Consider the following 23732-nt stretch of genomic DNA (forward strand, 5'->3'; position numbering starts at 1 on the left):
GACACAAAATAAGCCATTTATTCCCAGAATCGCGAGACAAAAAGCGACGTTAAAAACCTACATCCGTAGCGTGGGGATCGTTAATAGGAACAGTAATGACTGTGGGATCGGGGGGCTCGTTAAAGGAGGACTGAGTTTCGCGGCGTCTGCCAGTCCTCTTTATTAAAGCCGGGATTCAGCGGCACGGATCCGTCCCAATCGCTCTCCGCTCGTCTTTATTAATAGTGACCTCATGAGACGTCCGTCCTGTAACTTCCTGCGCAGAACTTCTTTATTAATAGTGACCTCATGAGACGCCCGTCCTGTAACTTCCTGCGCAGAACTTCTTTATTAATAGTGACCTCACGAGACGTCCGTCCTGTAACTTCCTGCACAGAACTTCTTTATTAATAGTGACCTCACGAGACGTCCGTCCTGTAACTTCCTGCGCAGAACTTCTTTATTAATAGTGACCTCACGAGACGTCCGTCCTGTAACTTCCTGCGCAGAACTTCTTTATTAATAGTGACCGACCACGTTATCTCAGGACGAGCTGTGCGCCGGGTTGAGGTTGCAGGTAGAAAGCCGGGCGCTGAGACCGCCTTCCCACGCGTCCTGAGACGAGATGAGGGACTGCAGGGCCCGAGTATACGCTGCGGGGAGAGAATGCGTGCGAATGAGGATATTCACTCTCGGAGTGATGCATCTACTAAAAAAAAAAACATAATATCGCAGCAAAAATTACTCACCTTTGGGGTTTTTGTAAAACACGCAGTTATTGGCGCAGGTATCAGGGTGCGAGTCCCAGAAAGTGGGTCCGCAGCAGCACAGAGCCGGTAGGCGGATGCAGTGCAGCTCCATCTTCTGCTTCATTTGGGCCCGTAAGGCATCCACGAACCTGAAACAGAGAGACGCGTGACGGGGCGGAAGCTCCGTGGTATGACGAGGCTGGTCACGGCGTCACGGCGCGCGTCGACACTTTGTGCCCCAGAGAGGGCAGCTTGTCAGATAAGGACTCACCGAGCGCGTTCCTTTGTCTTCTGGGTTCTCAGCAGATTTTCTTTATGGATTTCCCATTCCAAGGCCAAGCGCTCTAACCGTCTCTGGTGTGAAGAGCGTTCCTCGCGATCCGCCGCGTCACGTAATCTGTGTTCTTCTAACTGTCGCCGTAACTCTTTCTCATTCTTAATTCTGCGTAAAGGAAATAGAAAGAGCCGATTGGTTGGAGAGAAAACAAGGCCTTTCTCCCGAGCTAGAAAAACATAAATCACAAAAGCCTTTTGGACCTCAGAGGTCTCTTCTTCAGAACATGAGATAAATGATATTTACTGAAACACTCGAAAAATTAAGCAGGTGAAATAGCAGAATGAACGGACCCCAACACCCTGCGACACCAGAGGAAACCCAGGCACAAGCTAAAGGCTGACAGCAGGAAATGGAAACAGATGCGCATCAGAGATTACACTCCCCCCTGCTTCTGACTGCGCATCAGAGATTACATTCCCTGCACTCCTGACTGTGCAGATATAACTCCCAGCATAGATTGTAAGCTCATGTGCGCCAGGCCCTCCTCACCTGTTGTCTCAGTTAGTCATGTCCTGTCCACCCATTGTACAGCACTACGGAATATGACGGCGCTATATAAAACAATAAATAATAATAACAAATTCTTACTTTGCCATTTTCTTTTCTTGCTCCTTTTTGCGTCTCGTTTCCTTGACTTGCTCTCTCTCGATATCCATAAACAGCCTCCTGTACGCGCCGTATTGTTGCTGCCGCTACGAGACAGAATATTTCATGTCAAATATTTAACGTGTCGAAATTGTGGCGGCTTTATGGCTGCCGTTCCACTTTCTCTGCTAAATGACCCCTTTTATAACAAAATGCATTGTGTTTCCTGCTGAATACCCAAACATTCCCCGGGAATAAATTATTTAATCAGAAATAATTAATTCCCATGTGACAAATATGCGGGTCACCGTAGAAACTGAAAAAAATCAGTAAATTGTTGTTTTTTTGCGAGGAAGGAATAAAATAACAGATCTGCCAAGGGTTATCGGCTCTCTGTATAGTAGCTCTATAGACTGTTAAGGATAATAATTATTATATAGCACAGAGTCATATATAGCATAGAGTCATATAGCACCATCATAATCTGCGGCGCTGTACAATAATGTGGTGATTTGCATAGTTTAGTCCAGTTTAGTTGCATAATAATAATAATAATGATGATGATGATGATGACGATGAAGTGTTAGGGATCGGACATTTAAAGGTCAGGCCGCGGAGGGCCCTGCCGGTTATTGCCAAACGCAGCTTGTTTCACAGGAACTTTAACTTAAAACACAAAACAGGCATCGAGAACAAAACACAGATCTGCGGTAATGACAGGTTTTGGAAATGTTTACACAACCTGCAAGCGGAGCCACGTCTCGTAACATATGTCTGGGTCACGCGTGTGTGCCGTGATATATACAGGGATTCCCGGTCACTGCAATATGTTTGTTATTTTAATGGGATGATCCCATTTTTCTGTAACAAATAAGGGATTCTGCATTTTCAGCAGTATCGGTAATGATACGAAGAAAGTGCTCTGGTTTCTATGGTGATTATTCCTCTTGTGAATGGAGAGGATGAGCCACTCCATGTAAAGCACATTCGGGAGCCCATCCCAAACCGTGCATCGATTTGATCCCATTGTACTGCGCTGTGGAATATGATGGCACTATACAAATCAATAAATAATAACAGGAATAATATGAATTGTCGAGGGCCCTCAGCACCGAGTCTGAGCCGGGTCACCCATCACCTTCAGCTCCGTCTAGACTTTTGGGACATTAGCTGAGCGTCTTCTGTGACCTTCAGAAACCTCCAATTATCTCCAGGATGAGCCGATTGCTCTAAACAATAAAGCGCTAAGTGGCTTATAAAAAGGAAGTCACCAATAATATTTATGGCAAAACGACCTCCATAATTATACGGCGATTACATTATTTTATGATCTTTATCTCTGGAACAGCCAGGAAGGTTTGTGACACGCGGGGCAGGAATAGACGCCTCTACAACGGCTCTGCGCATCTGATCTGGAAATACAGAGGACATATTTCCCGACGGTACCATCTAGTGTCACAGTGTTGGGTCGCTGCTCCCAGGACACAAAGGAACCGAGCTAGAGAAATGGATACATTTCCCAGCAGTCTCCAGAATGCACTCCCCAGCGGTCTCCTCCCCCCGGAGCTCCGGAATACATTCCCCAGCAGTCTCCAGAATACATTCCCCAGCGGTCTCTTCCCCGGAGCTCCGGAATACATTCCCCAGCGGTCTCCTCCCCCCGGAGCTCCGGAATACATTCCCCAGCGGTCTCCTCCCCCCGGAGCTCCGGAATACATTCCCCAGCAGTCTCCAGAATACATTCCCCAGCGGTCTCTTCCCCGGAGCTCCGGAATACATTCCCCAGCGGTCTCCTCCCCCCGGAGCTCCGGAATACATTCCCCAGCAGTCTCCTCCCCGGAGCTCCGGAATACATTCCCCAGCAGTCTCCAGAATGCATTCCCCAGCGGTCTCCTCCCCCCGGAGCTCCGGAATACATTCCCCAGCAGTCTCCAGAATACATTCCCCAGCGGTCTCCTCCCCGGAGCTCCGGAATACATTCCCCAGCAGTCTCCAGAATGCATTCCCCAGCGGTCTCCTCCCCCCGGAGCTCCGGAATACATTCCCCAGCAGTCTCCAGAATACATTCCCCAGCGGTCTCCTCCCCCCGGAGCTCCGGAATACATTCCCCAGCGGTCTCCTCCCCGGAGCTCCGGAATACATTCCCCAGCAGTCTCCAGAATGCATTCCCCAGCGGTCTCCTCCCCCCGGAGCTCCGGAATACATTCCCCAGCAGTCTCCAGAATACATTCCCCAGCGGTCTCTTCCCCGGAGCTCCGGAATACATTCCCCAGCGGTCTCCTCCCCCCGGAGCTCCGGAATACATTCCCCAGCGGTCTCCTCCCCGGAGCTCCGGAATACATTCCTCAGCAGTCTCCAGAATGCATTCCCCAGCGGTCTCCTCCCCCCGGAGCTCCGGAATACATTCCCCAGCAGTCTCCGGAATACATTCCCCAGCAGTCTCCAGAATACATTCCCCAGCGGTCTCTTCCCCGGAGCTCCGGAATACATTCCCCAGCGGTCTCCTCCCCGGAGCTCCGGAATACATTCCCCAGCAGTCTCCAGAATGCATTCCCCAGCGGTCTCTTCCCCGGAGCTCCGGAATACATTCCCCAGCGGTCTCCTCCCCGGAGCTCCCGAATACATTCCCCAGCAGTCTCCAGAATGCATTCCCCAGCGGTCTCTTCCCCGGAGCTCCGGAATACATTCCCCAGCGGTCTCCTCCCCCGGAGCTCCGGAATACATTCCCCAGCGGTCTCCTCCCCGGAGCTCCGGAATACATTCCCCAGCAGTCTCCAGAATGCATTCCCCAGCGGTCTCCTCCCCCGGAGCTCCGGAATACATTCCCCAGCGGTCTCTTCCCCGGAGCTCCGGAATACATTCCCCAGCGGTCTCCTCCCCCCGGAGCTCCGGAATACATTCCCCAGCAGTCTCCAGAATACATTCCCCAGCGGTCTCTTGCCCGGAGCTCCGGAATACATTCCCCAGCGGTCTCTTCCCCGGAGCTCCGGAATACATTCCCCAGCGGTCTCCTCCCCCGGAGCTCCGGAATGCACTCCCTCTCACTGCCAAAACCTCCTACACTAAGTGAATATCTCGACTTTTACGCACTTGCTTTCGCTCATCCTCCTCATCTACCCCTGGGCGGAGGACGAAGGTCGCGCGGTAATCGGTGCTGAATGCTGGCGCGGGACCCGCCGGGTAAGGCTCCTTCATTAAGCGGCTCCAGGTCTGCAAAACAGAAGCAAATGGGCAAAAACTTATCATGCGCAGCCAACTTATAGAAACAGTATGGCTGGCAGGTCCCCGCACCTACATCATAATGCGTTGGCCTGTTTTGGGACAGTTTCCTTCACTTATCACCAGACGATAATACACGACTACTCCTTTAATCCGCCCTCCAGCTCTTACACTACATTTCCCATCATGCACAGCCAGATGTTAACTCCCACAGCAGGCAACTTTAGGGCCGCATGTTGGTCGGCTTACGATAAACAGGCCGCTGCGTGGCACGACGCCACATTATTTAACGCATAAAATGTGTTAATACCCTCCTATTTCTGCCACTAAAAGGAAATGCTCTGCAGAAGAGCGTTAGCTCTGGGGCCGGCCAGCCTTCGTTAATAATTCCAGGACAATGTATTTCCATTGGGTGCATAATCATCGGCATGAATGATCCGTATACTCTCCTGCGAGGCATCAGGTGTGTCACGGATTCAGCGCAGCCTCAGCTTGTGCAGCCAATTCACTCACACAGATAAAGAATTAAACTCACGGGCCTCATCCCATTCTCTGATGTCTGCTGCTCAGGAAGGCAACCCCCTGATTCCTGCACCAGTAACTCCACCGGAAAATCATGGTACCCAGACAGGACCAGTTCGTCATTCCCTTCTTCATTCATACGCGGCACGGGAGATCGTCGAGATACGGGGTTCTGCGCAGACACCCAAGAAACAGCAAATACAGATACTGTTAATAATATGGAAGATAACGATCAGGCCACGTAAAGCCAAACTCCTGTCATTTAAAAAAAAATTATTCATTTCCCTGGCAACAAAATCCCAAAATAATGCCCTTCCAGAAATGTTCTGGAGCCTCCTTTAGCAGGACGCAAATAAAATAATAAAGCTTTATTACCTGGATCAATAACCCCCACTGACAGCAGAAACCATAAACCGGTGACAGCAGCAACATTTGGGACAGGGTGCTGCCCCCCCACCCCCCCCGTGGCAGTTCCGAGGGTGTAATTATTGCGCCCTTTGGAATCTGACTTCCATATAAATGTCATGTGAATAATAAATAACTGGATTATATCGCACTCACATCCCGCATGGGGGACACCTTCCACACCCCGCCTGGGAGACTTAACGCTTCACTCTCCACGGTCTTCAGAGCTGCCAGTCGGCGACGCGCTTGCTTCATGGTTTTCCCGAGCTTTCCGGAAAACAAGGGACATGAAAAGACACAAAACGCGACAAATTCACCAGAACCGCTGCATGGTCCGAAGGATTTCTCCCTAAACCCCTCCTAATAAATCACTTCGTATCGCATGAAATGATGCATGCAAAGCTTTGCTGTAATATGGCAGATGATGATGTCACAGGTTTAGGGTGCAGGGACATTAGCCGTAGGTCTTTCCTCGCATTCTCAACCCGTTCCGTGCCAAATCATTTTATTGCAGGCATAATAAACGAACGAGGTGAACGGAAGAGGAAACCTATAACCACGGAGCGGACGCCATAAAGCTCTGGCCTCCAAAATCACAATAAAGAGACACGGAATGACTCCGTCGCTGGCCCAAGCGACGGCTGATGCTTGCACAGAGTACAATAAAAGGGCATTAAAGGACACGCTAAGGACACATTCATCCGCTAACGGCACGTCCATTCATCCGCTAACGCCTTTTACACACCAGAGGCGGGAATGGCTGGTGGCAGATGGAGTGTGGGGTCCTGCCTCCGCGCTGCCGCCACGCCCTGCCTCCGCGCTACCTCCGGATCCTGCCAGTATGTAGCGCAGCGAACGGCCGACACACTTACAGTTTTTTCCTGCTGTTTGAACGGCCGGTTATTATTTTCATCTCCGCCATCATCTTCATCGATTCCTCCGCTGATCTTTTTCGCTGAAACATACTGCGAGCGGGGGCTGCAAATGGCTACCGGCGTATTTCGGAAGACACACGTGTTCCTTTTAGGGGTCAGACGCACGGCAGCATCAGAGGTCTGGTCCACGACAAACCCTTCCCTCACGATCTGGAGAAGAATACGAAGCGGAAGAGAAATTTTCCACCTACAGTGCTGTGTGTGAATGAGCGTCACACGCATCTCCACGGGGCCCGCTCTAAGCATTAATGGCGGTCACGGGAGCTGCGACACGCACAGAACTGCATGAAGAAAGGTGTGCCAGGTACAGGAATGTCTTCATCCGACCCGGTTAATACACCCAGAGGAACCCGGCAGCATTAAACCAGCAGAACCTACAACGCAAAGCTCAAAGACTTCCAAAATGATCAATAAATGATAAAGAGCCCCAACACGCCCGTCTGTAAGGGCCACAGGCTGGGGCTTCAGGGTGTTTGGGAAGGGTATGTTAGTGACACTTCCATACATGTATAGAAACCTGAAACACGCTTACCGCATCATAGGACTTCTGGATGTGACGCTTCTTGCGCAGCTTGGCGTGTTCTCTCACCCGCCTTCTCACCTCCACCTGGAAGTGGTGCAGCTTTTCCTGCTTCGCTCTCTGATGTTGGAGCAGCTGCTCCTCTACCTGCCGAGCCGACGCCTGAAGAGCCAATAAAGTTAATGACTAAAGAGAAAGGATGACAGCGACAGGTCAGTTTATACAGACGGCTGTGGGGAGGAATAACTGGATTTTAGGGGCCGGTACAGAAAAGAGCAGCACGGAGATACCCCCAAAATGTCTCATGTCACAATAATACCAGAAATTCTCTCAGTGCCTCTCTCTCTGGGCCCAGCTCTCAGCCTCTCTCTCTATCTCTCTATCTCTGGGCCCAGCTCTCAGCCTCTCTCTCTCTCTCTCTCGGCCCAGCTTTCAGCCTCTCTCTCTCTGTCTCTGTCTCTCTGGGCCCAGCTCTCAGCCTCTCTCTGTCTCTCTGGGCCCAGCTCTCAGCCTCTCTCTGGGCCCAGCTCTCAGCCTCTCTCTCTCTCTCTCTCTCTCTCTCTCTCTCTCTCTCTCTCTCTCTCTCTCTGGGCCCAGCTCTCAGCCTCTCTCTCTCTCTGGGCCCAGCTTTCAGCCTCTCTCTCTCTGTCTCTCTGGGTCCAGCTCTCAGCCTCTCTCTGTCTCTCTGGGCCCAGCTCTCAGCCTCTCTCTGTCTCTCTGGGCCCAGCTCTCAGCCTCTCTCTGTCTCTCTGGGCCCAGCTCTCAGCCTCTCTCTGTCTCTCTGGGCCCAGCTCTCAGCCTCTCTCTGTCTCTCTGGGCCCAGCTCTCAGCCTCTCTCTGTCTCTCTGGGCCCAGCTCTCAGCCTCTCTCTGTCTCTCTGGGCCCAGCTCTCAGCCTCTCTCTGTCTCTCTGGGCCCAGCTCTCAGCTCTCTCTCTCTCTCTGGGCCCAGCTCTCAGCCTCTCTCTCTCTGTCTCTCTGGGTCCAGCTCTCAGCCTCTCTCTGTCTCTCTGGGCCCAGCTCTCAGCCTCTCTCTGTCTCTCTGGGCCCAGCTCTCAGCCTCTCTCTGTCTCTCTGGGCCCAGCTCTCAGCCTCTCTCTGTCTCTCTGGGCCCAGCTCTCAGCCTCTCTCTGTCTCTCTGGGCCCAGCTCTCAGCCTCTCTCTCTCTCTCTCGGCTCAGCTCTCAGCTCTCAGCCTCTCTCTCTCTCTCTCTCTCTCTCTCTCGGCTCAGCTCTCAGCCCCTCTCTCTTTCTATCTCTCTCGGGGCCCAGCTCTCAGCCCCCCTCTCTCTTTCTATCTCTCTCGGGGCCCAGCTCTCAGCCCCCCTCTCTCTCTCTCTCTCTCTCTCTCTCTCTCTCTCTCTCTCTCTCTCTCTCTCTCTCGGGGCCCAGCTCTCAGCCCCTCTCTCTCTATTGTCTGTCACTCACCGTGGCCCCGCACTCCTGGTCTCTCTGCCCCCGGACACACTCCACCCAGGCTCCCACGGGTGCGATATCGGAGGGATTCCTCTCCGCCAGCACCGCCTGATTCACCACCAGCCGAGTTCCCCTGCGCCCGGGTGCCGCCATCTTCCTAGATTCAAACGGCTGCGTCCCGCATCACCATGGCAACGAGGGCTGCGTGCTGATTGGCGTTCAGCCTTGAGTGATTTCGTCACTATAGAAGCAGGGTGTCTGGGTGCAGTAATATGGCAGCTTCCTACGGGTAATCGCTGCAAATCCGCAGCATACTCAGGGTTAATAATCGACAGATCTATGGATCAGTATTCCCGGGACACACACATGCATGTCACATACATGTTACCGGTTCTGCCCCAGGGGAACCAGTTATACCCCCCATAGCCTGCAAGGGGCAGCACTTTACACGTGCAAGGCAGTAAAATGCCAGGGGCCTTGTGATTGCTGCTCTCTGTATAGTGTCAGGGGGGTCCTGTGATTGCTGCTCTCTGTATAGTGTCAGAGGGGGTCCTGTGATTGCTGCTCTCTGTATAGCGTCAGAGGGGGTCCTGTGATTGCTGCTCTCTGTATAGTGTCGGAGGGGAGGGCTGTGATTGCTGCTCTCTGTATAGTGTCGGAGGGGAGGGCTGTGATTGCTGCTCTCTGTATAGTGTCAAGGGGGAAGGGCTGTGATGGCTGCTCTCTGTATAGTGTCGGAGGGGAGGGGGGGTCCTGTGATTGCTGCTCTCTGTATAGTGTCGGAGGGGGGGTCCTGTGATTGCTGCTCTCTGTATAGTGTCGGAGGGGGGGTCCTGTGATTGCTGCTCTCTGTATAGTGTCGGAGGGGAGGAGGGGGTCCTGTGATTCCTGCTCCCTGTATAGTGTCAGAGGGGGGGTCCTGTGATTGCTGCTCCCTGTATAGTGTCGGAAGGGGGGTCCTGTGATTGCTGCTCTCTGTATAGTGTTGGGGGGGTCCTGTGATTGCTGCTCTCTGTATAGTGTCGGGGGGGGGGGGGGTCCTGTGATTGCTGCTCTCTGTATCCCCAGCAGGATCTGTATCTAGAGGGTATCTACATTTGATGGGTTCAGAAGACAATAGGCTGGCTGTGCACGTCGGGCTGGCAGAGCTCTCCTCGGGCTGGCAGGGGCCGGGCTCTCCTCGGGCTGGCAGGGGCCGGCTCCGGACGTGCACAGAGTAGAGAAAACATGCTAATTGCCTGCGGGGGGACCAAACTTAGAGATGAAGACAGAACGAAGCAGCCACACAAGAGATCTGATCTCCCCGGCCCTCCTTCACATTGTCTGTCTCCTTGCTACCCAAGCAGGTAAGATGCGCTCTCTTACCGTCTAGAGTCAGACTGCGCCAGAATCCCGCCGGATGCTCTGTGACAGGATTAACGGTACCTGCCTGTTCGTTAGCCGAGTTTGTCCGCGGGGTATCATCGTCACACCTGCTGCTTCTCAGAAAACCTTATTTTGGTCAAAAAGCTTAAAATATTAGTAAGATTTTGGCCTTAATGCAATGAATCAGATATTTCTGTTGTGTCAGACGCTGTCAGCTTCCAGCAGGGGTCCTGTGGACCTGGGGGGTCCCGTCATATGTTTATTATATTAAAGCTTTCACCCGCCGCTGTAACCATTAAATGACTGTAAATGTGTAGAGCGCAGCGTGTTTCACCGATCGCATAGCTAATGGTTAGAGTCGCAGCACAAATCAGTCTGATAGGCCGCTGACAGAATGTAACAGCCAGCTTACCAAATCTACCAGCCACTTGCATGTTAATTTACAGAAAACTAGACTATATATGAATCTGTTTACAGAATATATCAGTCCACCTATGATCCATTAGCCAGGTAAAATATATTCGTTTATCTACTTAAGGAGTAGGCCGTTTTACGGAATACAGCGGCCCGTTTTACGGAATACAGCAGTCCGTATCCATGGGCACTCAGCGTGGCGCTGCTATGGTGGGGGCGCATCTTTGTGGTAATAATATGCATTGGGGGCTAATTGGGGGGCGCTAATTGTGACGCAGCTGTCCTACTTTATCCTCAGGGACGCTTTAATCTCTCTCAGGGCCAGAACCGCACAGCGGGCCGTAAGAACGAGTACTTTGTCCGGTCTCTGGCTGCCCGATGCAGATGTTTTTATACACTGCGTTTTCTGAGCCCGGGGAGGAAAGCATCCCAGACACTGGGGCTTTGTCCGCTTCTCCCAGCAACCCGTGTCCAGCTCACAAAGCACGGCGGCTCTTTGAAAGCGGCTTCTGTCCCCAGCCTTGACTAATTTCTTTTCCTGTTCTGTTAAAGAGAAAAGGCTGAGGTTTTCTTTGCCACATGGTGGGTCTGTGACCCCGAAACCTTAAAAACAGATCACAAAGTACAAAAGCCGACACATAATCGCATAGATTTACAGTTTGACGCACCGGGCATTTAAAGAACCTCTCCCGGCGGTGCTGCCCCCTGCAGGATTAGTGGCTGAACTCCCCTGGGTACCATCGCTGGCTCCCGAGGTCAGTCTCGTAACGAGCCCGCTGGCCCCTCTACGGCATCCCGTTGAATACGGTCGCCGGTCCTGTTTTATGTCTCAGGACCAGTAGATTTTCAAGAAAGCCTCTCTGGCCCCTGATGTGGCCATTTCCCTGTATAACAAAGTAACGGGGGCCGAAGCAGAGTGTTAAGAACCTTCTGAGAACACGGTTCTCGTCTCGATTCTCATGTAGGGAGACCTGCGTTCATATTCAGTAACGTTTTACGCTCGCTTATTTTCACAGGAATGCAGTTTTTTTTTATATTTTAATTAACAGCTGACCGTTTAATAAAAGAAACGGCGGGCGAGCACAGATTCCCCCTTTCATGCAAACAGTAAGTGTGGGGTGTTTTTTAGGTGTAGTGGACGTTGTGAACGTTAGCAGCCACGTCCAGCATATCCACGGCACGTATGGAAAGTCGGCCCTGTTGTCGATCCGCTACGCCAGCGCGAGCAGCGATAAACCGGTGGTGAAGTGGCAGGTGAAGAGGGAAAAGATGGTCACCGTGGTGCAGTCCATCGGCACGGAGATCATCGGAAGTCTCCGCACGGACTACAAGGATCGGATAAAAGTCTTTGAGAACGGCTCCCTGCTGATCAGTAACCTGGTCCTGTCGGACGAGGGCACGTACGAGGTGGAGGTCTCCATCACGGACGACACGTTTACCGGCGAGCAATCCATCAATCTCACCGTGGACAGTAGGTGATACATATTACATGTAATATTACATATTACTGAGCGTTACGGCTCAGTATCGGTAATGTCTCCTGTCTCTTCCGACAGTCCCGATCTCGAAACCCCACGTATCTGTCACCTCGTCGTCTGTTCTGGAGCTGACAGATAATTTCACGCTGACCTGTGTCCACGAGAACGGTACCAAGCCCACCTATGTCTGGATGAAGGGGAACCGACCTCTAAGCAACGACTCCCGGATTCTTCTGTCCCCAGACCACAGAGTCCTGACGATCAGCAGAGTTGTGATGTCACACGATGACATATACAGCTGCATGGCAGAGAATCCGATCAGCAGCAGGCGCAGCCCCCCTATTAAAATTACCGTGTACCGTAAGCGATGTGAAAATGTCTAGCGTTTCCTGTAATGGTCGTGAAATACAGTAAGACGCTTAGGAGTAATATAATCTCTTTTCTCACCCAGGAAGAAGCTCGCTGTACATTATCCTTTCCACTGGGGGAATATTCCTTCTGGCTACCCTGGTAACGGTCTGCGCATGTTGGAAGCCGTCCCGGAAGTATGAAGTAATTTTTTACCGCAGGGGTTATAATCAGCATCCATATAATTAACTTTTTTTAACAATATTAAAGACTAAATACAAATGTATTTTAATAATAAAATAAAGATCCTTTAAAATGGTCTCTTTCAGAAAGAAACAGAGGCTGGAAAAACAAGGTTCCTGTGAATATGTAGAACAGACGGACGTCCCTGTGAAACGCGAAGGTAACGCGTATAGAGGTAGCTGCACCACGGCGGCTTCATTAGGGTCATTTTGGGCTTTCACTGTGAACACAGAATACGTTTTACTTGGTTAGATTGCGGGACACACCAGATCCTGTGCCTTTCACTTGATTTATCCAGCTCAATTGATCCCTCAGCTTGATAGGCAGGCTGCCCGGGTCACCCCGGTGGAAAGGGGAGGCTGCCCGGGTCACCCCGGTGGAAAGGGGAGGCTGCCCGGGTCACCCCTGCGGAAAGGGGAGGCTGCCCGGGTCACCCCGGTGGAAAGGGGAGGCTGCCCGGGTCACCCCGGTGGAAAGGGGAGGCTGCCCGGGTCACCCCTGCGGAAAGGGGAGGCTGTCCGTGGGGGCCCCAGCGTAACAGGAAGGTTGTCCGGGGCCTTCTTGTGAGGCAACAAAGAACCCCATTTGAATTAGCTTAAATCCGACATTGACCTCAGACCGGTGGGTCTTCGGAAAGCGATTTGCTTCCATGCATCAGAGTTTATCTTCTTTGTATCTGTTTTTGTTTTTTATGCAGTTGAAATAATATCAAGGACAGAGGAGCTGGAATGTAGGAATCCGGTCGCTTTATACATCCTGAAAGATAAGGTGAGGATAATTTCATAGAACCCGGCCCAGGGCGTCCGGATCGCGGCTCTGAGTACAGGATGGTTACTTATTATTTTTGGACAGAGTAAACATGGATGTTTCATGTTTTTTCTTTATTTCACTGTGAATTTGTTGTAATATTCAGGAGCCATATCTCATGCATGTTTAAATTTCTTCACTGTATTAATCTACCATATCTGCTGGGATGCTGCGCCACGTATCTAGCACCCTCTCAGTAAAGTGAAACGTCCTTCCATTAGAAGCCAATGATATCTTCTAGTGTTAGATTCTGGTCTCTTGTTGTAACATTTCTGCTCCTTTGACATAAACTTCCCTCCTGTTTTTCGTTAAATCCCTTCATAAATGAAATGGTCTCTCTCCCATCCCCGCTCTCTTCTCTCCCATCCCCGCTCTCTTCTCTCCCATCCCCGCTCTCTTCTCTCCTCCGACTCCCTCCCTCCAAGCTGGACACATTGAGATCAGGTAGTCTTTTCTGATCGTTTTCATCTTGCGTCAATTACCTATTTAGTTTCCAGGTCAGAGACTACGAGGAACGCTCTGCAGTAGCCGGATCAGGCCACTAGATGCCGCACTTGTTCTTGCCCTCATTTCTCTCTGGCCTTGATGCAGTTTGTATTATTATCATTTATTGTTTTATATAGCGCCATCAAATTCCGTAGCGCTGTACAATGTGTAGACAGGACCTAACAAGTAGTATGTAGCATAACAAATTGACTAACAGACACAACAGGTGAGGAGGGCCCTGCTCAGACAATGAGCTTACAATGTATATTTAATAATATTTTGCCGTGTAGAACAATAACACCCAATGAAATGTGTATTTCAGGAATCCCCTGAAGATGAAGATTCCCCGACCGAGTCCAGGACAGCATCTGACTATGGCTGCCACCCCAGCCCGGGACCCCCGCCTAGGCCCACCAGCCGTTTCTCTCGCAGACACCACACCACAAGGTCAGCTCTCAGCAGCAGAGACAAGGGGTTACCGGCCATTTCTCCAGAGAGGGGCTCCGGGTCCAGAAGCATGGGCCGCTCTGCCTGCGGGGAAAACATTACCCAGGAGCAGGAGGAAGGTGGCAGTTCTGCCAGTAACACCTAAAGCATGCGCTGACTTTGCTCTGCTGGTCCCGTGGGAGTGTCGCTTCTATTAGCGAGGCCTAGGCTTAGTGTATAAAGCTTTCTGATATAAATATAAGCTTCCTGATATAAAGTATCATCGCTTCTTCACCCTAACATCCGTGGCCTGCCGTGGAATCCGCCTCCGGGAGCAGGTGACGAGTATAAGTTATTAAACATATGAAAAGGGACGCTGATTTAGGAGTCTTAGCATTATTCCGAGTTTTCTTACATCACCTGCTGGAAAAAAAACCCTAAAACATAACCTATCCAGTGGTCAGCATAGGTGCATCCAGCTGCTATCCCTGGCTCAACAGATGGAAAGGACCACTTTCTGACAGCTGACAATAAAAATATTTACTTAAATATAAAATATATACATCATTTTAAACACCATCTAATTGTTAAGCTGTAAAATAAAGAGCATAAGCCGCTGAAATCATCAGAGAGATTTGTGACAATCTGTGAAACCTTAAGGATTATAAGGACCGTTGCTGATAATTATTACACACCAGTTACACGTGAATGTGTCCAATATCGCAGATTATATTAATAACAGATATGATAATAATAACACACCGACACACAGTCCACGTAAACCACGGGAAATAATTAACCTCTGGTAAAAAAGCTAACTTTAAAAGGTCAGAAATATATCCAGGAAACAATTCCATATTTAAATAAGAGGCACTTATTAACTAAACGCACACGGGGAGTGAAGCATTGGTTTAATCTCTAAGGCGGCGGGGGCCGCTGGGGGTGCGTCCCTCTACCGCACAGAAATATCACTGTCAGATCACCGCGGTCCTTAATCCTTGATAAGTGTTGGGAAAAATGTGGATAACGTGCGATGGAAACTAAACCAGGCGCTATAATGGAGGCTTTAATGAATCCGAGTCAATCCTATTAGTTACGGGTGGAGTGTCCCAGAAAACACGATGATGCGAGCGACATGGTCGTGAACCAATGAAACGCCTGTCATCGATGCGTCGCAGGTCCTGGCGCACCATCTAAAACTTAATGAAGTTGCGTAAGGAAATTCTTGTTCCAGAAATGTCAACACAATTACCGTGTCGCGCAGGATCAGCATTTTCCAGCCGATCCGTCATCTCATTTCAATGCGGCTTCTGGTTATTTACCAACAAGACGCCCGGACGCTGGGGGCCGCCTCACCGTGGAAAATTGGTGCTCAGACTTAAAATGCTCAAGAAAAAGCAACAGCTCAGAAAACCCAGATTTCATTAACCCGTTTTCTTTAACACTCTTTTAATGTAAAGTCTTCGCCTCTTTCCTCTGCCCCACATCAGCTTCAGTACTGTGAATTTGCCCCTGAGGTCCGGCAGCATTCAGTCCGGGGCCCATCCAGCTGACTGGCCCAGTAATAAAGCCAAGACAACGGGCTCAGTGCGCTTTAGCCAGTCCCGGCCAAAATACCACTACAGAAAGAGACTGCGGATATATTAAACGCGTTTGTAAAGAAACACAAAACATCCCTGGAGAGGGGACGAGTTACCCTGCCGGCTCCGGCTCATGGGACACAACAAACAATGGTTCTACAAGTCATCAGCCCCACACATGTATAACACACTCCTGAAAATACCAGCACATGGAATCTGTTCTGGATCCTCACAGTTTGTAATCCACTCAACATTCAAGTATTACAAATCTCCTATAAATCTCAGCCTAATTCCCCTAAAGCCCTGACTTCATCCTCTCGCTGATAGGTGATTCCACTGAGGAAGAAAAGACTTTTTGTTCTCTTGGTAAAAGTCTAAAAACGTCATTGATATCCCTCTGGAGGACTCCGCCGGATCCGACATTGTTCAGAATAGGAGGATTTGTGGTGAAATGTTCTATGTTACGAGCTGTTAAGATATTGTGTATCGAGATTTCACCATTAACGTGTGAATGCGCCGGTTGGGTGATGTATGCAAAGCTACGGCCTTGAAATCACCACCTTTATCTGCTCTCAGCGCCAACACCCAACGCTCTCCATTTGTTGCCCCCCCCGTCCTTTCCCCGAGTGGGAAAATACTCTGAACAAAGCCCCGCTGAATGGCTTGTCATTGGGGGCTCTGTGTGGCACCCCCATCACAATCCAGCTGGGAAGAAGTCACAAAGAGATCCCGTGCTTTTCAGCATCACTCAAGCAGAAGAAGACTTCGCTCACAACGCCTTTCTCTTTCCTCCTTACTTTTTTTTGGTCTGCTTTTAACAAAATTATACTTTCAGCACCTTTTTTTGCTTTTGTGACATGTCTCCCATTGTGTGGGACTGCCACAGAGAAAGATGTACTTCTCATTTTAACTGACTCTGAAGCCGTGGTCGGACTTCATATTTTCTTTCATGGGTTTGAGGAAAATTAATGGCAAGTGACACGTCTTGTCCTAGAGGTTGCTATGGGGATCCTGTGTGGTCTGAGCCAAGTGCAACAATCGAAATCATAGAAAAACACTCCGAAATTGTTCACCTGCAGTGAGAACGAATTTAGCAGTTTTTAGAAATGCCTTGATCTGCTCGGTTTCAGCCTGAAAAGCTGTCAAATTGCAGAAGATTTAAACAAAAGCCGTGAGCCAAAAGAAATGGCTTCTCCACGGGAGGGATTGGAATGATCAGTTATCCCAGAGGGGTGATTGAGGTCCAATTTGAGGGTCAAGCGATGTGAAAAAGCCCCATGCTGCTTCAGACTGTGCTGGGGCTACCTGCCTGCCGGGGCCACGTGTGTCCCGTGCGTGTCCTGGCCAGACCCCGCTGGGTAAAGGTTCACAGGTGAAGACAGACAAAAGGATGGAGACATTAAACAAGGAGGCTTACAAGAAAGATGCGGAACAATAGAGAGCTGATCACTTTGCCACGGGAGGCGTCAGGGCCCAGACACAACAAATACCCTCATGCCAATAATACCACGTATTGTTAACCCCTTTGTGACTCATTCCCCAGAATCCACAGGCCCAGCGGAAGGGATTTTAGGTGAAATCTGTGTATTTCCTTATACAACACGCAACATAGGTTAACATGATTAAATATCAAGAACGAGGAACATGAACATGAGTCAATTAAATAAAAAATGGATTTTTCTTGGAAATACGCAGACGCCAGCTTTACATAAACAGGGTTGGTTTAAGAAAATCTAACATGTTGTTGGCAAACTGTCCCACAGGAGTCACACGGAACTTTTTGCGACATCAATGATAACGTGTCGCTGGTTCCGGGGCGCACGTCTTGTTTGCTTTTCAGATGAAGTCCCACAGAGACGTTTCCACGGCTCTTTGGTGTTTGCAAACACTGATTTTTGAGAGCCACTTGATGAAAGGGACTCATTGTCAGCGGCTCATGAAACGTGCAGGACTTTGCACATGTGAGCGGAATACCAAGAACCCAAACAGGACGGAGCCCAGAGAATGTGAGGCCGAGACGCGACTCTTCCCTCCTGACCATTATGATAAAGCGATGGGGATTTGGTTCACGGCGTTATACTCCTCTGACCGAGATCGGCTGAGGAACCAAGCATAAGATCGGTGTCTAAGAATCACTTGAATCGGTCATCAATCAGAAGCTTCAGAAACGGCCTCAAGCTGACCCATAAACATAGAAATGTACAAAGGATTCAGGTGACTCCAGAACGTTGGTGGGAAAAACAATCTGATAAATCCCACCACACGGCGTGGCAGATAATTCTTTACAGGATTTAACGCATGGGATCTGGTGCTAAACGTGGAGCAGGAACTAGGAACATTCTGTTGGTTTCCATGGTAACAGCACCATATTTAGATGATTCTGTAGAATTATTATGGATGAACTCTACTGACTGGTTTAGATGTTTCTCGTTTTCGCTGTGTATTGTTAGTAGATATCAGCCAACAGGCTACACTTCTTCAGTGACTTACAGCGATAAACAGCGCATTGGATTACGCATTTTTTTTCCAGTCCTCCCATTTTTTTCAGAGTTATATAAATTTCAAATGTTACCATTTCAATGGTTGAATTGGTGGCCCTCTCTACCCAACGGGTGAATCGACAGCCTCTACCCAACGGGTGAATCGGCAGCCTCTACCCAACGGGTGAACACAGCAACTTCAAAACTGTGTCCTTCCCATTCCTGTATTTATTTTTTTAAATCTACAGTATATTTAATGAGAATAAATGTATGGAGGTAGACCCGGGCTAGCCGTCTGGTAAAGCGGGCAGATGCCCAGTTCACCTACCAAAACTCAAGGCCAAAAAACTTATCCTGAGAATATCTATTTTCTGAAATACATTTGTATTAATAAAAAGAACACTCGTGATTTTCATACCAAACTGTACTAAAAATTTAATTTTTTTTACAATATCACCAATTGTCAAATTATTCAAGTTTCTATTTGAAATTGGTGCGGCGACATGTTCAGCCGGTGAGCGTCAGGTGATAAATGATCCATGCGTTGCACGCTGAGTGTTACAAATTTCCTGCAGCCAACTCTGTCTGTAGATCTCCCAGAAAGAAAGAACCTACGGCAGAGACTTCAAACAAGAGTCGAAATAAGGAGCCCCAAACGGCCGCCCTGAGAACACAGCGTTTCCCAACTGTGGTGACCGCACAAAATGATTTCAGAGATGGCCATAAACGCTATTGTGAACACTTTAGGGAGCATTGTTCCTTTTTTTTTGACAAATGATAATGTTCTAAGCTCCCTCAATTTCCCCGTTTTTTGTGACCGGGCTGACAAAGGCTCAGTCGACAAGCTTTAAAAACTATCAAAGGACAATCAATTTTGTTTGGAAACAGCCTTTGGTGACGTTCCTTGGCTACTCTTTTATGTAGTCAATCATGTCAAAAATCGCATTTCCATAGGATTTTAGTAAAGCGTCCAAGAAAATCAAGGCTGACCAAAAATGTTAATTTACCAACAAAACCCCAAATTTTGGGAGCATATATGTTTTTGTAAGTCTTGATTTACATAGCGAGTTATAATGACCGTATGTTTTATTCCGACGGGCCACGGCTGTCGTAGAGAGGAGCTCTGTCTCAAAGCCGCTCACAGCATGGGGTCTGCGTGCCTTTATACACCATTGTTCATCAACTTCATAAAGAAAAAAAGGAGGAGGAAGGAGAGACTTAAAAAAGGACAAAAGCGGTGGAAAACATGCTTAATAACAAATTCCAAATAATTTACCAAAGCCTGGGCAGAAGGGGGTAGGTTTTCCATGAGAAGAGGACAAGTTTAAGAATCTTCTGTAGGAAGTTATTATCTGGAACCAAGTTCTACAGGGAAGGTCATTCCATACGTTGCGCCAGATATGCTTATCCACCGGTTTCTGGTTGTTTTCACCCTGCTTCCTCTGGGACACGGCTCGCAGGTAAACTTCTGCCAGTGCAACCACGCAGAGAAACATGAAGGACATGGAAGGGCACATTCCTACAGAAAGACGAGGCACGTCCACCATCACCGACCATCCAGCAGGAGACACAGAATCAGAGGTAAGACCAGGAACTTCCCTACCTGGTTAATAACACAGAGCCAGAACCAGACAGCTTGTAAACCCAGCAACGAAGCCAGAAATACAATTGGAAATCTCAAGGATAAATTGGTACGAATCATTCAAATTTCTGTGGGAAGCCTTATTAAGTTTGACGTGAATGGTTTGGGATGGACAGAGTGTAAGCTCTTCAGGTAAATAATTTCTGCATGCTTACCCAATTGCATGCTATTATATGTCGTATATACGGGCAAACATGCTTGAAATATTCTAATTTTGGGTGATTTTAGGCAAGCTGTGAATTGCTGATCTCACTCCTGCTTTGCTGGTAATTTCTTTATTCCCGGGATGATTTTTCTCAGTTAATGGCTGGCAGAGTCATCATTAGTAACTGATTATCAAAATAACCTTAATATTGTATTTTTCATTAACAAAATATTAACTTTTCAGGAAGAAATTCCTGATGCATTTCATTGTACTTTTTTGTGTTTTGACCAAAATGCTTGTTTAAGAGGTGCATCCTGTTGGATGACGCGTTCCAGTCTTTGCCGTGGACCGTCTGTAGCTTCTTGACTTCTCTTTCCCATTACTCCCAGCGTCCAAGTGCTTCGTGTCCTGTGGACGGCTTGTCCCCTCTCGCTTCTTTTGCAGTTACCAATGGTCTCTTGGTTTTGTGCCCAACTAGTGTGCTCTTTGCTGGGCTCTCTGATTGGGTTGGTGGGTTCGCTAGGATGGGTTGTTGTGCTGCCATTTTCTTCAAAACAGTTGTCACAGCAATGGAAGTGAATTCTCAGAGAATCAAGACTTTCCTTTCTTTTTGTTGATGATAATTTTGTAAAACAGCTTAATATGGAACAATAGCCGAAATCCAACTTTGTGAAAGCAAACACTGTATATGTAATTTTTAACCGATACAGTTGGTGCCATATACAGTAGGTGGCCATTGGAAGGAGCTCCCCGATTCTGTTACAAATACTTTCCTTTTTTCATTTGCTAAATGATGAGTCTTCTGGCCCTTAGCTGTGAGGCCCTTTGCTTTTCTTTAGTCGTTGACCATTTAAACGTTTGGTTTGTAGGATACACACTTTGCTTTAGATGTTATTGCTGATATCCCCAATAAATTTATTCAACAGAATCAGCCACAAACCCGAGCCCAGGGGCTCTGAACCGATGTCACCCCATCTAATCATAGTCTGCTCCACATGGGCGAGGCTGAACCCGATGCCAGTACAGCCCGTCCACACTCAATCATCAGAACTTTGTTTCTCAATGGCACCCATAACATGTTAAAAAGTTACATAATATCCAGTTTCACCTGTGAATCACCAAATGTCATTGGTGAGAGAATGAAAAAACAACGTAGAGATGCATTGTCACATTTACTGCCAATGTGTTTGATATTTTGTTTAACACACCCTTGCTTTTGACACAGCTGGAAAACCTGGTGCAGAAAATGAGGAATGGAGCCTACAGCCTGTGGACTCTAATCCCAGGGATCCTCTCAGGATCTTATACAAGAGTCACGAATCGACATGTTCTTTCTTTTCAAAATCCTCAGCTCTGAAGGCTTTTCCTCATTTCACTGCATTCTCTCTAAGTTCCCTCTGTTTCAAAACTAGCATGTAAACCCAAATGACCCGCCCAGGAGGAGCCAACAGGCTGGCTAATGACAATCTGTCTAACATTATGTGATGGGCAATGCATATATTTGGCACAGGGCGACTGACCCGGCTATTAATCATCCATGGGGTTTTCAAGCAAGATTGGGGCCCTGGTAAAAAACACTGAAGGCCAAATCAGCCCTCAGTCTAGCACTTGGACAGCCCCATGGACATGGCCGAAACTGTTTACACAAAACCAGTTCTTACTAGCAGTGAACACATGGAGGGCTCCGACCAGCCATGAGGGTGAAGGCGTGAATTTAAACAGAGTCAGTGAGGATTTTACTGATACTGTCTATTTTTGAAAGATGACCCGTTTCTGGCTCCTCTCTGCCCATTGTAGTGATATTTCCTGCTTTTTATTTTTTACTCCAAGACGTTCCAGGAACTCTGACGTTCTCATCCTGTTTTGGAGCTTCAAGGAAAAGGACAATTGTTTCACTCTCCTTAAAACAATCGCTGTTTTTCTTTTTTATTTTGTGGAGCTGATACAAACGTACGCCTCTCCCCCCGACGGTGATTTAGGATTCTCCCTTTTAAGTAATGTATTTTCCCGCTGCTTAAAAGAAACAGAAAGAGGCAAAGTGCCAGCCAGGTGTACCTCTCCTGCCAGACACCTACTCTTCACAGAGCCAGCAGTATACATGGTGCTGCGTAGAGTACACAGCAGAACAGGACACGCTAGTTACATAAATTCCTCAAGAAAGACAGGTATCCAAACATGGAGAAGATGTTCTCCCCTCCCGGTGGGCTCAGCACAGACTTACAGCAGCCCATATTACAATGACCCGCGTCGGCCCACACTGGATCATGCTGGGGCACAGAGCACATATCAGCCCCAATGGCCAGTGCTGATCTGCCAGCCCAAAACCATTAACCTTATTCACAGCCACGCTTCCTATTCATACATTTTACTGACGTTCATCTCTTGCCTGGTGTGAGGCTGGGAGCCGGCATCTCCTCGTAGAATCGTTTTTGGGTTTGATTTGCAGGCGTTGTGCGTTCTGCTATTTGAATGTATTCTCTTTTATGGTTTGACTTCTGTTTCCTTACTCATCCTTTCATTAAACGTGGCTTTGATCTTACCGGGTTCCTGAAGGTCGGCGTCACTTATGGTGATTTCTGCAAAATAAACACTTTTCGACTCTTCAAAGTCTGTTGAAAGCTTATAATTTAAAAAGCCATAAACAGCCCAGTAACAGATTGTTACATTGAGTTAAATACCAGGTTAAATGTCTTTAATGTAAGAGGACATTGGCTGAGGAGCGTCCTTTGCTGCATCAACACCAAAGCTCCAATATTTACTTAATATTTTACTTGAAAAAGATTTGTGTTCTCGGGTATTGATGATGCTTCTCCTGTGGCCATGCGCAGGTGATGCAGTTTCATAGCATCAGGTCCCAGGGCTAATGAGAATCTCCAACAGGGAAACATCTTCAATTGCAACCCTTGCCAGGCTGTCCTTACGCAGATCCAGGTGTCAGTCTGACCGGTCCTGCTTGACTTCTGCGCTCTCGATACATCCAAATATTTCTTTATTAAATTTGACAGAAAGCTGTAATCCAAGCTGATATTATTCTATTATTATATTTACATAATAAGCAAAATATGACTGATCTTCTCTGATCAGGATAATTAATAACGATCAGGGTACAGAAACACAGAACCCGTCAGCAGATCAGCCCCATTCTCCTGCAGTAAAAAATCAAACCTTAATCAGCCCTCATTTTAGGCATATGGCATATGTAGCTATCCCATGCGTGTTTAAATTCACTCACTGTATGAGCCTCTACCACTTCTACTGGGAAGCTGTACCACTTATCCACCCCTCTCTCAGTAAAGCTAAGCTTCTGACTAGCGTTATATTCTGGCCTCTTGTAAATCTTCTATTGTCCTCTGTTATTAAACGCCGTCTGTCAGGTTTAAGATCTTCCTGTTCCGTTTATATCATTATCCCGACCCTCAGAGACAAAGATTTCGTTCTAATTTAAAAGGGTCCCATAAACCCCCGCTCTGTGATGGGCCCTAAAGAGAGGAAGTCTAGTTAAGCGGTAATTCCTCTGACCGTCTGGAAATGGGAGGGATTCGTCGCTTCCCTGATTCTCTACTAAAGGAAGCCGGACCAGTAAGGACTGGGAGCCCGAAATCTGGATTCTCCAAATCGCACTGCGACGCGGACAGACGAACGGCTCCGACAGGT

General features: G+C 48.4%; 2 protein-coding genes across 2 annotated transcripts; one reads left to right on the top strand and one right to left on the bottom strand.

Annotated features, from left to right (window-relative positions):
* CCDC15 (coiled-coil domain containing 15) lies at positions 1-8817 on the bottom strand. The gene is made up of 10 exons (XM_053452375.1): positions 8677-8817; positions 7264-7413; positions 6669-6881; positions 5953-6063; positions 5405-5563; positions 4741-4860; positions 1654-1757; positions 1000-1170; positions 729-877; positions 1-632 (listed from the first exon to the last, which is right to left on the bottom strand). Exons 1-10 carry the CDS (start codon positions 8815-8817, stop codon positions 523-525), a joined length of 1428 nt encoding a protein of 475 aa, XP_053308350.1. The 3' UTR covers positions 1-522.
* A 1022-nt stretch (positions 8818-9839) lies between these two features.
* On the top strand, positions 9840-14508 carry HEPACAM (hepatic and glial cell adhesion molecule). Its single transcript, XM_053452021.1, has 7 exons — positions 9840-10010; positions 11573-11914; positions 12000-12281; positions 12373-12466; positions 12599-12672; positions 13210-13280; positions 14128-14508. The coding sequence occupies exons 1-7, from the start codon at positions 9926-9928 to the stop codon at positions 14395-14397; spliced, it is 1218 nt and encodes a 405-aa protein (XP_053307996.1). The 5' UTR covers positions 9840-9925; the 3' UTR covers positions 14398-14508.
* Positions 14509-23732: the final 9224 nt, after the last annotated feature.

Source organism: Spea bombifrons, chromosome 12, assembly GCF_027358695.1.
Source record: "Spea bombifrons isolate aSpeBom1 chromosome 12, aSpeBom1.2.pri, whole genome shotgun sequence".
Lineage (NCBI taxonomy): Eukaryota > Metazoa > Chordata > Amphibia > Anura > Pelobatidae > Spea > Spea bombifrons.